The 16,106-nt window shown below is 38.3% G+C and overlaps 1 protein-coding gene across 1 annotated transcript in view; it reads right to left on the minus strand.

Annotated features, from left to right (window-relative positions):
* LOC136863441 (proteasome activator complex subunit 4A) overlaps positions 1 to 16,106 on the minus strand; it is a 1,047,550-nt gene that overhangs the window by 508,125 nt on the left and 523,319 nt on the right. Inside the window, exon 20 of the mRNA XM_068225934.1 lies at positions 4,594 to 4,722. Within this exon, the coding sequence (XP_068082035.1) occupies positions 4,594 to 4,722 (129 nt within the window). The remainder of the gene's footprint in view (positions 1 to 4,593; positions 4,723 to 16,106) is intronic.

Consider the following 16,106-nt stretch of genomic DNA (forward strand, 5'->3'; position numbering starts at 1 on the left):
CAATCATCCCTTGGTCGCCCCTTGTAGTCGCCTCTTACGGCAGGCAGGGGATACCGCGGGTGTATTCTACATGTGCGTCCCCCACCCGCAGGGGGTAGTGTGTTTGGTCCGCGAAAGGTATTTTATTTCCCTCAAGTCCGCCAGCAAGCCGGTTAGGCCCCCCTATCCACCACCTGGGACGCGCCACGTAGGAGTATCACTTCCCCCCCTGCTACACCTGCGTAGCAGGTTCGTAGAAGGTCCAAATAGAGAAGGAGACTAATCCTAAGAGGTATTAAAATTTACATATGATAACAATGACATTTACAATATGATACAAAAGTTGAAAACTCGAAAAGCGGCTGGAATTGGTAAGATTTCCGGGGATATACTAAAGTACCATATCCGAAGTATGTACTTATTTTATTATTGTTTGGTTGAAGGAGCTATACCAAATGAATGGAGAGTTGGTACAGTAGCCCCTGGGTACAAAGGAAGGGTGATAGACATAACGCTGAAAATTACAGGCCAGTAAGTTTGACATGAGTTGCATGTAAGCTTTGGGAAAGCATTCTTTCTGATTATATTAGATATATTTGCAAAATTAAGAACTGGTTCGATAGAAGGCAGTTCAGATTTAGGAAAGGTTATTCCACTGAAGCTCAACTTGTAGGATTCCAGCAAGATATAGCAATTATCTTGGATTCAGCAGGTCAAATAAACTGTATCGCGACTGATCTGTCTAAACCAAAATCTATCAGCTTCATTGTCCGTACTGATAATTTAAGCACACAAGTATGAAGGATGAGTTTTCCACCTAATCAATACTTTATTTTACAAAATGTTTAGAATTATTTACATTAAAACAGTACCGGCACACAGCAAAACGTTCACGCAAGAGTGTGCAACATACTCCCAACTATACTTAAGGACATATCCAGCCCAAAACATTTTTGAATTTACCTGAGCATAAATACAGGTATGAAGAGGGGAGCTCTATCAGCCTAATTTCTTTAATTTCAATATGTCCTACATAGCATGATATGCCACAACAAGGATCCTGAAAACTAGCATGTATCAGCAATACTGTAACTTAGACTAAGGATGAACATAATAATTGTCAAACAAGCTACAGAACCTCAATATACTGAACGCAACGTTACCAGCAAAAAAGGCCCAACAATGCACCTTCATTCTATCTATACAACAGTTGGATATAATGATGGCATATTGCATACATATTTGAACTTGACACCAAAACCTCGGTTACCCTTTATTCTCGAAGAACTATACCCTATTTCTAACCTCAGCTATACAATTTTTGGAATATTTGGCATTCATGGGACTCCAGCATGCCAAAGCCCTTCATTCTACCATATGTATATATCTTGTTTGACATAATGTTGGCAACAGCATAGATATCTGAATGGGACTCCAACAAGTCAAATCCTTTCAATTGTACCATATGCATATATCTTAACATTACTGTTATATTAGAATTAGGCATTCTTGTTTAATTAGTTTTTACTAAAGTTTTATTATATACAATCGCTATTAAGCAGGTTCACCAACAGCTGATGATGACCTATTTACAGGTCGAAACTGGTACTGTTTTACTGTAAATAATTCTAAACATTTTGTAAAAGAAAGTATTGATTAGGTGGAAAACTCATCCTTTATACTCGTGTGACTTGTCTAAAGCATTTGATAGGGTGGATCATGGGAGATTACTGGCAAAAATGATTGCAATTGGACTAGACAAAAGAGTGACTGAATAGGTGGCTATATTTCTCAAAAATAGATCTCAGAGAATTAGAGTAGGTGAAGCTTTATCTGACCCTGTAATAATTAAGAGGGGAATTCCTCAAGGCAGTATTATTGGACCTTTATGTTTTCTTATATATATAAACGATATGAGTAAAGAAGTGGAATCAGAGGTAAGGATTTTTGCGGATGATGTTATTCTGTACCGAGTAATAAATAAGTTACAAGATTGTAAGCAACTGTAACGTGACCTCAATGTTGTGAGATGGACAGTAGGCAATGGTATGTTGATAAACAGGGTTAAAAGTCAGGTTGTCTGTCTCACGAATAGGGAAAGTCCTCTCAGTTTTAATTACTGCGTTGAAGGGGTGAAAGTTCCTTTTCGGGATCATTGAAAGTATCTAGGTGTTAATATAAGGAAAGATCTTCATTGCGGTAATCACATAAATGGGATTTTAAATAAAGGGTACAGATCTCTGCACATGGTTATGAGGGTGTTTAGGGGTTGTAGTAAGGGTGCAAAGGTGAGGGCCTATAAATCACTGGTAGGATCCCAACTAGAGTATGGTTCCAGTGTATGGGACCCTCACCAGGAATACTTCAATCAAGAACTGGAAAAAATCCAAAGAAAAGCAGCTAGATTTGTTCTGGGTGATTTCCAACAAAAGAGTAGCGTTACAAAAATGTTGCAAAGTTTGGGCTGGGAAGAACTGGGAGAAAGAAGACTAGCTGCTCGACTAAGTGGTATGTTCAGAGCTGTCAGCAGAGAGATGGCGTGGAATGACATTAGTAGACGAATAAATTTCAGTGGCATCTTTAAAAGTAGGAAAGATCAAAATATGAAGATAAAGTTGAAAATCAAGAGGACAAATTGGGAAATTGGGGAAAATATTCATTTATAGGAAGGGGAGTTAGAGACTGGAACAACTTACCAAGGGAGATGTTCAATAAATTTCCAATTTCTTTGAAATCATTTAAGAAAAGGCTAGGAAAACAACAGATAGGGAATTTGCCACCTGGGCGACTGCACTAAATGCAGATCAGTATTGATTGATTGATTGATTGATTGATTGTTTGATCCTACATCTGCTCTAATCTGCATGTCATATTCATACATTGGTCTACCCCTACCATTCATACCAGATACATTTCCCTCAAAAACGAACTGCACAAGTCCTGTGTGTCTTAAGATGTGTCCTGTCATTTATATGTCTTCTTATCATCAAATTTAGCAAAATTGACCTCTCACCAATTTGATTCAGTATCTCTTCAATCGTGATTTGATCTATCCATCTTACCTTCAGCATTCTCTGTAACATCACATTTCAAAAGCTTCTATTCTCTATCATTCTGAGCTAGTAGTCATTCATATTTCACTTCCATACAATGCCACACTCCAGACCAAAGTCTTCAAAATCATTTTTCTAATTCCCATATGAATGTTTGAAGTGAGCAAATTTCTTTTCTTATGAAAGGATTCCCTTGTTTGTGCTAGTCTGCATTTGATGTCCTTACTTCTGCCATCATTAGTTATTTTACTACCCAAGTAACAATACTCATCTACACTATGTGATCAAAAGTATCTGGACACCTGGCTGAGAATGAAATACAAGTTTGTGGCGCCCTCCATCGGTAATGCTGGAATTCAATATGGTGTTGGCCCACCCTTAACCTTGATGACAGCTTCCACTCTCGCAGGCATACGTTCAATCAAGAGATTAGTAACAGAATACAGAAAGCTTCCAAATTCTATCACGCTGTACGTCAAATAATTTGGGATGAAACATTTCCGTTAGAGTCCAAGATCGTCTTGTACAAAATATATCTAGTACCTACATTGACGTATGGCCTGGAAGCAGCAACACTTACTGGACCAACAAAGAGTCGTCTTCAGGCAACAGAAATGAAGCTCCTCCGTTCTTGTCTACAAAAAACAAAACTGGATAAAATAAATAATGTGGATATCCGACAACAGCTTGGATTGGAAAGAAGCTTGCTGGAGACTCTAGAAGTGAAGAGATTGCAATGGTATGGTCACATGAAAAGAATGAACTCTCACAGGACCCCTCAAACATACTTTGACCACAATGTTCCTGGGAAGAGACCAAGAGGAAGACCTTGTGATGTTTGGGAAAAACAGATAATGAAGGACCTTGAAATTAGAGATGTGAAATGGTGTCGCATATATGAGCAGCATCTGTGGATGGATAGAACAAACTGGAGGCGGCTTGTACACAACTGCACCCGGCTTGCTGGAGCGAAGAAATGATGATGATGATGATGATGATGATGATGGGAAGAGTATTGACTGTACTCAAGGTTATATTGCTCAAAAATAGGAGGAAGTAAAAATAAATCTGAAAATCAGAAGAGAGTTAAAAAACAGAAAGTTTCCAGGTATATCGGAAGCATTGGCAGGTATGGGCAAGGCAATCATGAACTCAGTAGATCCAATATTAAAAAGTGATACATTTACATACCAACAGTGCAGTTGGGTGTGATAAGAATTTTACTTAATACATTATTATTGTTAATTTTGTGACCACCGCTGCTCTCGCATCATCACTAAGGAGAGGGAAGAGCAAAAGAAACAGAAGTACCATGGGAAATCTACAGCACAAAAACTTCCAGATGGGCGTATGGAAGGACCCCAACTTCCAGGAGGTTTGCTGTCGACTGTTTTCATTGCAAGATTTGCACAACCAGTAGATACCACACAGTACACACAATGAAATGCATGACATATCACTTGAAAGACTATGCCAAGAGAACAAACTAAAGACTGGTAATATTTTATCCTGTGCACAATATGCTTTGTAATTGCTAATGATAATCTCAATTACATCTTACCTTGAACTGTTCATGGAACTGGTTAGAGTCCGCTCTAAGGTATTGAATAACATCATCTGTCAGTAGCAGATACGAATCAGTGAAATATTCCAAGGCAGAATATAGTTTTTCTTGTGCTTTTCTTCTGATCTGTAAAAAGTAGTATTGTGTTTGATTTCCTACAAGATCATTACCACCAGAACAATTAAGTAGGAATAATTTGGACACAGAAAGTACACAAACAATTTAAAGTCTATAATACTGAAATCTATGATAGCTACAACCTTCAAAGAATTAAGGATAATAGATTCAAAAGTTTCAGTTTACAGTTCAATTATATCCTTACGTGCTAAGCCTGGCAAGGAATACTTTTGGGGTACAGGGTCAAGTCAAAGCTACTTGTGAATATAGGTAATGGAAACGAACACACAACAGTCAATTTAAGCCATATATAGAAAGATAGGAACACATAACAGGATAAACACAATGATAGGTCAGCGTTACTTATTTTGACCTGTTGGACTCCTTTTCTCTTTTAAGTTTGTCCTGTATTCCTAGTCATTTTTCCAATTTGCTTTTACGTTGCACTGACACAGATAGATCTTATGGCGACAATGGGATAGGAAAGGCGTAGGAGTGGAAAGGAAGTGGCCGTGGCCTTAACAGAGGTACAGCCCCAGCATTTGCCTGGTGAGAAAATGGGAAACCCTGGAAAACCATCTTCAGGGCTGCCGACAGTTAGTTCCTAGTCATTTACCACCTGTCTGTATTCACCTTTACCTGTGCTTACACTTCCCACATCAAGAGTGAAGATCTGTAAAAGATGGCTGCCCTCTTGATGAAGCTGGAAACCAGAAACAAGCTCATCAGGGACTGAGAAGAAACGGATGTATGTGAAATTGGATTAATCTGTATGAAGATGTGGAGACTGTCCTTGTTCATTTGTCTTTACATGTACGTCTTTGTCTCCTTTTCTATTGCTCCCTCTTCCAGAGCTTACCTGCCACCGTGTTTATCTTATTATATGTTCACATTCATCTCTCTGTCTTTCTACATATGACTTTACTTGTAAATATCAGCAGCAGCTGCTCAGGAGGATTGGTGGAGGGGCACTACCTTCTCTCAAATTTATATTCTTACTAAACACACACAACAAACAAAAACCAAGCTCGATAGCTGCAGTCGCTTAAGTGCGGCCAGTATCCAGTATTCGGGAGATAGTAGGCTCGAACCCCACTGTCGGCAGCCCTGAAGATGGTTTTCCGTGGTTTCCCATTTTCACACCAGGCAAATGCTGGGGTTGTACCTTAATTAAGGCCACGGCCGCTTCCTTCCCACTCCTAGCCCTTCCCTGTCCCATCATCGCCATAAGACCTATCTGTGTCGGTGCGACGTAAAGAAGAAAAAAAAACAAATGCATACCCAGATACACATCATACAGTGTTAAATACTTTATTCATTACTCACGTACTTCACTGTCATCATCTTATTTCAACAGAATAGTGCAATGAAATGTTGGTGTCCATTCAAAGAAAATGGCGATCCAGACTCTTACCTCACCAAAGTATACTGAACTGTTTCAATGTACAGTAACTACTGACACTAAAGTACCTTGAACTATTTAAATGTACCTACTGTCACTGAAGTCTATCTGATATATGTTCACAGCGCTATATACATTATCGAACTACCATTGGATGGCCGGGTAATCCTCAAGTCCATTCAAATAGCTGTACCGACTGATAGGCCTACTTACCGAAATCAATACCTGCAGTCGCTCAAGTGACACCAGTATCCAGTACTCGGGAGACAGCAGGTTCAAACTCCACTGCCGGCAGCCCTGAAGATGGTTTACCATGGTTTCCCATTTTAACACCAGGCAAATGCTGGGGCTGAACCTTAATTAAGGCCATGGCTGCTTCCTTTCTACTCCTAGCCCTTTCCTGCCCCATCGTCGCCATAAGACCTATCTGTGTCGGTGCAACGTAGAGCAACTTGTAAAAATTTAAAAAATAGGCCTAATACCGAGTCTACAGGACGAATGAAGTACAGTCTACTCGCCCTGTCCATACAAATGTAGAATACGGTAGGGCCTGTGAATTGTTCGACGATGGCAGTGTTATTCCTTTATTTAAATATGAATTCCATTCTTCTATGCTGTAAATCCACAAAGTTAAAAATGGTGTTATCGTCAAAGCCAGGCATAATACCAACATAAATGGTCCGTTATTGGACATTATAAATTTTCCAGCTAACTCATTCCTGGTTTCCAGCGTTTCGCACCCGTGTGCTAGGCTGGGCTCATCAGTTGGTACCTGGCACATCTACCAAGACGCATGGCTAGTGCATAACATCATCTGATGGCCAAGCAGGCATCAATTTTTGGTAATGAGACAAAGTCTCTCATAGTCCATTGGCACTGCAGGTGGCTCCATTTAGCCTACTCAGTGGCCTCCACGGTATGCACTAGCAAGGCGTCTTGGTAGGTGTGCTAAGTACCAACTGATGAGCCCAGCCTAGCACACGGGTGCAAAACGCTGGCAACCACGAATGAATTAGCTGCAAAATTTATAATGTCCAATAACGAACCATTTGTTGTTGTTGTTGTTTGAGTCATTAGTCCACAGATTGGTTTGATGCAGCTCTCCATGCCACACTATCCTGTGCTAAATTTTTCATTTCTACGTAACTACTGCATCCTACATCTGCTCTAATCTGCTTGTCATATTAATACCCTGGTCTACCCCTACAGTTATTACCACCTACACCTCCTTCAAAAACCAACTGAACAAGTCCTGGGTGTCTTCAGATGTGTCCTATAATTCTCTCTCTTCTTCTCGTCAAATTTAGCCAAATCGATCTCTTCTCGCCAATTCGATTCAATATCTCTTCATTCGATCTCTTGATTTGATCTATCCATCTCACCTTCAGCATTCTTCCATAACACCACATTTCAAAAGCTTCTATTCTCTTTCTTTCTGAGCTAGTTATCGTCCATGTTTCACTTCCATACAATGCCATGCTCCACACGAAAGTCTTCAAAAACATCTTTCTAATTCCGATAGCAATGTTTGAAGTGAGCAAATTTCTTTTCTTAAGAAAGCTCTTCCTTGCTTGTGCTAATCCGCATTTTATGTCCTCCTTACTTCTGCCATTGTTAGTTATTTTACTACCCAAGTAACAATATTCATCTACTTCCTTTAAGATTCATCTGATAATTTAATATTTCCTGCATCACCTGCCTTCGTTCGACTGCATTCCATTACTTTTGTTTTGGACTTATTTATTTTCATCTTCTACTCCTTACCCAAGACTTCGTCCATACCATTCAACAGCTTCTCAAGATCTCCTGCGGTCTCACATAAAATAACAATATCATCGGCAAATCTCAAGGTTTTGATTTCCTCTCCTTGGATTGTGATTCCCTTTCCAAATTTCTCTTTGATTTCCTTTACTGCCTGTTCTATATAAACATTCAAAAGGAGGGGGGACAAGCTGCAGGCTTGCCTCACTCCTTTCTGGATTGCTGCTTGATTTTGAAAGCCCTCGATTCTTATCACGGCAGACTGATTTTTATACAGACTGTAGATGATCCTTCGTTCTCGGTATCCGATCTCAATCACCTTCAGAATCTTAAATAACATTATCGAATGCCTTTTCTAGATCTACGAATGCCATGTACATGGGCTTGTCCCTCTTGATTCGATCCTCTAAGGTCAGACGTAAAGTCAGGATTGCTTCATGTGTTCCTACATTTCTTCTGAGGCCAAATTGATCTTCTCCCAACTCAGCTTCAACTTGTTTTTCCATTCTTCTGTACATAATACGTGTTAAAATTTTGCAGGCATGAGGTACTAAACTAATTGTGTGATAGTTTTCACGCCTGTCAGCATCGGCTTTCTTGGGAATAGGTATAAAAACATTCTGCCGAAAATCGGATGGGACTTCTCCTGTCTCATACATCTTACACAATAAATGGAATAACCTGAGACTTTCCTATTCGCTGACTAACTTTACAACATATGTAAATCTGCATTTTACTTGAAAAATATGAAATATCTGCATTTAAAATGGAAATTATAAAAATTAACATTCATTAAATAAAATACACACTCGTCGGACCTTGTACTCACACTTACTTGTTAATTGCTTACTTACACATACGTTATTTGAAGGGCGCCAGCTGCCACTCAGTGCAGCAATAATAGAATGAGACTCTTGACTATCTCTAGGGTGTGGGGTAATAAGCTTACTTTTGACAACATACCATATAAGTTCTGGGAAAAGGAGATTGGCGTTCAGTTTCCCCATTAATTTTGAGGTTAAGATATTTTACTGTCAATGAAATAAAACTATGAATTTGTTTGATAGAACAATATATATTCTTTAAATAATATATCAAAAAAATAGTGAGTCTTGTTGCGATAAAACAGATGAGAATATGAAATTATGACATTGCAACTGAAAGAAACTACGCATGAATTTGAATTCTTCTTGACCGGACATTTAACAATTTATACGAAATATTTCCCTCACTGATTCACTTGACTGTACCTTCAACACTTTTAGTGTAATTACGACGTATTCCTTTGATCTGGTGTTTACTGTAGATGTGTCACGCCTAACTTGGAGATACATCCTTGTGACTGCTTCTTCTCCATATCATCTGACTTCTTTGTAAGTCAATATGGTATTACCTCTTGGCAGGTCCAGGGTTGCCCTCTCTGACTTCATGGTAAGCCCTTGCGTCCGTGTCTTCAACTAAGTGACAGACCAAGTTTTTGGTCTCACTCTCTCAATGACCAATAATTAATGGCTCACTGAGTCTTCACCATCTCTCGTTCACACTCGTTGACTGACCAACTAAGGCCTCTTGATCTAGTAGACTTCTTCACTGTACTGCATCCGTATAACTAATGACTGACGCTACAATATGCACCCACCTTTTATAGACGTTGGTTGACACAGCTACGTAATCTCCAGAAATAACAATGACATACTCCCACCTACACGACAGATATTACATACAATGGTGAAATCCCCCGGGGCAGCTGACTCTCTGAGCGCATATTCTAAATAAATACGATGACGTAGCCATGGAGTGGCGATGACTTGGCAGAATCGCCAGTGGTATAGCAATATAACAACGTCACTTCCAATCTCTGATATATACAACAATTCTCACTGTACAGGTATTGAGTGTTATTCTACACATACATCTAAGTACAATCTTGCAAGCAACAGGCATTACAAAATCGAATTGAATAAGACTGATAATTACAATAATAGTAACAATATCACAGATAAAATAATAATAATAATAATAATAATAATAATAATAATAATAATAATAATAATAATAATAATAATAATATACAGATAAAATCATACAATAATAAAAATACTGATATCATCTTGTAACGGGATTTGAACCGTTACAAACCTTGCCATGCTGGTTTCTCCTAAGGCAGTCAGTAATTCAGAGGTAATGTCATCAATTCCAGGTGCCTTGTTAGCATTTAGGTCGCTCACAGCCCTGTCAAACTCTGACCTCAAAATTAGGTCTCCCATTTCATCAGCATCAACAGCCTCTTCTTATTCCAGAACCAAATTATCTACATCTTCACCTTGATACAACTCTTGGATATGTTCCTGCCATCTTTCTGCTTTGTCTTCTTTCCACTGAAGTGACTTTCCATCTGAGCTCTTAATATTCATACACCTAGATATCCTTTCTCCAAAGGTTTCCTTGATTTTCTTGTATGCAGCATCTACCTTTCCTACAACTATACAACCTTTCACATCCTTGCACTTCTCTTTCAGCCAGTCTTCCTTAGCTACCTTGCACTTTCTATACACTTCATTCTTTAATAGCCTGTATTCTATTCCGCCCTCTTCATTTCTAGTATTCTTGTATTTTTGTTGTTCATCAATCAGGTCTAGTATCTCCTGAGTTATCCACTGATTCTTAGTTGATCTTTTCTTCCTTCCTAATATTTCTTCAGCAGCCCTGCCGACTTCATTTTTCATGATTATCCAATCTTCCTCTATTGCGTTTCCTTCAGCCTTTTCATTTAGTCCTTTTGCAACATGTTCCTTGAAACAATCCCTCACGCTCTTTTCTCTCCTGTCTAGATCACATCTTTTTGCATTCTTTCCTTTCTTCAGTTTCTTCAGCTTCAGATGGCATTTCATGACCAACAAGTTGTGGTCAGAGTCCACGTCTGCTCCTGGGAAAGTTTTGCAATCCAACACCTGGTTTCTGAATATCTGCCTAATCATAATGAAGTCTATTTGCTACCTTCCAGTGTCTCCAGGTCTCACCCACATGTAAGGCCGTTGTTTGTGGTGTATGAACCAAGTATTGGCAAGGACTAAATTATGATCAGTGCAGAATTCAACCAGCCGACTTCCTCTTTTGTCCTTTGTCCCAATCCAAATTCTCCTACTGTATTATCTTCTATTCCTTGGCCTACCACTGCATTCCAGTCTCCCATCACAATTAGATTCTCGTCGCCTTTTACATATTGTATTAAGTCTTCTATCTCTTCATACGTTCTTTCGATTTCCTCATCATCCGCTGAGCTAGTAGGCATATAGATCTGCACTATTGTGGTGGGCATTGGTTTGGTGTCTATCATGACGACAATAATTCTTTAACTATGCTGGTCATAGTAGCTTACTCGCTGTCCACTTTTCTCATTCGTTATTAAACCAACTCCTGCATTTCCTCTGTTTGATTTTGTGTTGATAGTTCGGTAGTTGCCTGACCAAAAATCCTTTTCTTCCTGCCAATGTACTTCACTTATACCAAGTACATCTAACTTTAGTCTATCAATCTCTCTTTTCAGATTCTCTAATCTACCACAAGGATTCAAACTTCTAACGTTCCACTCTCCATCTCTCAGAATGTCAGTGTCCATCTTCCTGATGATCGCCCCCTCTCGTGTAGTCCCCACCCAGAGATCCGAATGGGGGACTAGTTTACCTCCGGAATATTTTACCCGGGAGGAAGCCATCATCAGTACAGCATTCAAACAGATAGAGCTGCATGTCCTCGAGAGTTAGATACAGCTGTATTTTTCCGTTGCTTTCAGCCGTGTAGCTTTATCAACACAGCTAAGCAATGTTGAGTATTATTACAAGGCCATACCAGTCAATCATCTAGACTGCCGCTCTTGCAACTTCCGAAAGGCTGCTACCCCCCTTTCGATGAACCGTTCCGTAGTCTGAGTTGGTGTTACAAGCTACCATCAAACTTACTTATGTAACTTTATATTCAATACTCTGTGGAAGGACTGCATACTACGACAGTTTTTAGATGTCCATGATTTCTTTTTATTATTTTTGCTATTGGCTTTACGTCACACCGACACAGATAAGTCTTATGGCGATGATGGGACAGGAAAGGGCTAGGACTGGGAATGAAGCGGCCGTGGCCTTAATTAAGGTACAGCCCCAGCATTTGCCTGGTGTAAAAAGGGGAAACCACGGAAAACCATTTTCAGGGCTGCCGACAGTGGGGTTCGAACCCACGATCTCCCAAATACTGGATACTGGCCGCACTTAAGCGACTGCAGCTATCGAGCTCGGTCATGATTTATTTTAACCTAGCGTTTAGCAGTGCTACGCTTGAGACTTAACTATTTCAAAGTGATCATATCTTCAAACATTTGTTAATATCTTCAGTTGCATTTTATACTTTGACCAGCGAGCACATAACTAGTTTATATTATTTTAAGCATTATATTTTTATTTCATCCTATTAATGTCATTTACTAAGGGTCTATTATATGTATTACATACTTGTATATCTTTGTCCATACGACCTGTTTCAGCTGATGATGGTGTCCATAGACACCGAAAGCAGTACTGAATTGAAATGTTGTGATCATATTAACAACATATTATGTATTGAAAAAAGGTGGATCAATCAAATTTCCTTCTATTGTACTGTATGATATTTCCTTTCAATACGGACCAGATATGAAGTTTTTAATGTTGAATGATAAGCCTAACCCTATTCAACATCAAGCAGGCACATCAGTCCAAACTGGTGTACAAATACAGCCTCCTAAGCATCCAGAACCATCTGCGGAAGAAAAGTTTAGTTCAGCAGATGTCTCACCAGATGATTTGCGGCCTCAGTGTTCATGGGACACATTAATTATCATCACTCCTGAAAGTCCGTCAACAGCATTCCCTTGTGTATGTGTAACACCACTAGGTGTCCTTTCGGTTCCAAAAGTCCAATCTCAGGATAGGAAGAGGAAAAACAGTAGGTAAAAGGGAAAAGCTACAATACTCACTTCTTCTCTGTACAAGGCAGAACTAGAGATGTCTGTTAAGGTTTCAAAAAGGAAGATTGAGAAGCAGGCACAAAAAGCGAAGAAAAAACTGAACATGAACCAGATCCCTACTAAAAGGAAGTGTACTGAGAAATCTAAGGGCAAGGAGAAAGCTACAAATAAAAACAAGCGAGATGAATCATCTGACTAGTGAGGACAATAGTGAAGCAGAGTGTCTTTACTGTGGTCATTTCTACTCCCAATCTAGTGAGAGATGGATTGCCTGTAATGACTGTCATAGTTGGGCTCACAATTTATGTGCAGGAGTAGATACAGACGATGATGAGGATGATGAGTTTAGATTCGTTTGTGAATTTTGCCGGTGATTTAATTGATTGTTGAGTCAGATTTACTATTTCTGTAAAGAACATTAGAATAATAGACAATAACAATACATCAGATAGACATTAAGTCGAGAAAACTACATAAAAGTGAGAAAAGTTTGACAATGGTTCCATTCTACCTCAATGCTTGGGCCGGAATGGTCCATTCAGTATATATTATTTTATGCCATTTTTTACTACTTACATTTATTATCTCTGTTATTTTTTACTTGTTTTCTGTTGTATGATAGTGTAAGTTGTGAAATACGAGCAATAACTTTGTCTCGTTTAATTACATTGTCGTAATCTATAATCTTCATTTCCGTATTGACGAATTACACAATTAAAAATAGGAAGGAATTTCCACCAATCAATACTTGTTTTTTTTATTGCTTATATTAAGCTACAGGACCGGTTTCGACCCCATATACAAGGTCATCTTCAGCTGAACCATGAATACATATTTATATGATGAAGCTTTGATTAAATTGCATTGTCAAAGGAATGTTATATGATGTGCATTTAGTCACATACAAATGGGGCATGTCTTATCGTGAATTGGCATATATATCAGTATGTACAATATTGCAACTGTATGTCTAAAATATTATGTTGAGGTCTTAAAATTAGTGTATAAAACATATCTTCACTTAAACTAACTTATATATATATATATATATATATATATATATATATATATGTACAGGATAAAATACAATATATAAAAAACATTTCGTGCACATGAACATTCGTATCTTGCTTGTTGGTCAATTCATCAACTCTCGTATTTAAGTCCCATTTACATTTGTACACTCAGCTGCTGTTCTTGGAGTTTAAAAGATATGGTTGTAAAATTGCATGAGTAAAAGATTAGTCTTCATGTGAGATAAAACACTTTCCAATTTTAAAACAAGGGTGCCAGATGTATGGATAAAATTCGGCTAAAATATGTTCACCTCTGCTATGTATGTATCCTTATGTTAGAATCAAATCTTGTTGTCCTGTGGCGTCCGTAAAATTGGGTTCAAAGTAATGGCTCCTTTCCCATTTGTAGCTGTGTAATGGTGTTATGTTTATCTGTGGAAGATAAGATTGAGCTATGAGAGATATTATGTTGGAGGAATGTCTAAAGGTTATGTGTGTAAATTTGAATATGTACTTACTATTGTTGGTGTAGCCGAGTTGCGTTTGACGTGCGAGCTTGTAGTGTACTACTTCGTGTTCTTCTTGGGCTCATACTAGCTGCTGTGAGGGGGAGGGAAGGAGGGGTAGGGAGAGTTGTTGTTGTGGGGGTAGGGGTGGAGCTGGGTGTGTTGTTTGATGTTTTTCTGTTATGTGTCGCGTTCTGTTTGTCAATTAACTTAAGGTAAGAGTTTTTTAGAGCGGGGATAACTGTATTGAAGATGATGTTAGTTTTTTCTGTAATTTCATTTATGTTGTAATTTGGATTGGTGTACTGATCTAGAGTAATGTAAAATTCTTCTGTTATGTTGAGCAGGGGGCCTTTGGAGTTTATGTTTAGGATTTGCATATCGTTATCGATGTTTGTAAAACTGTGTTTATAGTCTGCGACATGTTGTCCTATTGAGGAAAAATGATTGTGTTTTATCGCATTTATGTGTTCGTTATATCGGGTTAGGAAGTTTCTACCGGTGCGTCCGACGTAGCTTGTCTCACAATTATTACATTTGATACGGTATACCCCTGAGTGGTTGTATTTGTTGTTGCTATTGATTGTTCTGACGTTGTGTATGATGTTGGTACTATTGTGTGTAGTTCTGAAAGCTATTCTTAGGTTATGTTTTTTAAAAATGTTGATTATGGGGTATATGTGTGCATTATTGAAGGTGAATAGTGCGTAATCTTTCTTGGATTCGTCTACTTTTGTTAGTTTGGTTTTGGGTTGGGATTTTATTTTGTGAATGATTTTGTTAACCATTTCTTTCTTGTATCCATTGTTCTTAGCTATGTCATGAATTAGTTGTAATTCGTTGTTTAGATCTTCTTTTGTTAACTGTATATTGAATGCTCTGTGTATCATGCTATAGTAGGCTGCTCTTTTGTGTGTATTGGGGTGAACGGAATCCATTTTAATTGTATTTGAGGTTTGCGTGGGTTTTCTGTATATTCTGTAAGAAAGGTGGTCATCATGTCTAGTTGTCGTTATGTCCAGGTAGTTCATATTGCGATTGTTTTCGGTTTCCATGGTAAATTTTATATGGGAATCTATTGTGTTGAGTTTATCTAATATATCAGTTTCATTTGTGGACCTATTATCGATGATGACAAAAATGTCATCAACAAATCTGCACCAAAAAATATATTGTCTATTTTGTTGATGTATGTGTGCTCTAAATAGTCTATGTAAATTTCGGCGATTATACCAGAAGCGGAAGATCCCATCGGTAAACCCTGTTGCTGATAGATAGTATCATGAAATTTCAAGTAGTTGTTACTAATGGCAAAATTAAGTAATTTAATGAACTCTTCTATTTCTAAAGTGCTTAGATTGCTGTGGCTTTTTAGGTTAGATTCAATGATTTCTATTGTTTGTTTTGTGGGAATGTTCGGGTACATGTTTACTATGTCAAATGATGCGAGATTATGATATGGTTCAATCTTTAATCCTTACATTGCTCAACCAATCACACTGTGTAAAAATTTTAAGGTTCCATTCCGCCCCACGTTCTCTACTAAAGTGAACTGTAGACTATAAAAGAAAAGAGAAAGTATACAAAATTATTAGTGGGATTACAGCCGATGATCAAGGAAAGAAGATTCAGAGTGAATATACAACGTTAACCATGGAGAAATAAATTGATAGCGTACCATAGAAGAATTAGAACCCGATGCTCGGAGAAAT

Source organism: Anabrus simplex, chromosome 2 (genome assembly GCF_040414725.1).
Source record: "Anabrus simplex isolate iqAnaSimp1 chromosome 2, ASM4041472v1, whole genome shotgun sequence".
Taxonomy (NCBI): Eukaryota; Metazoa; Arthropoda; class Insecta; order Orthoptera; family Tettigoniidae; genus Anabrus; species Anabrus simplex.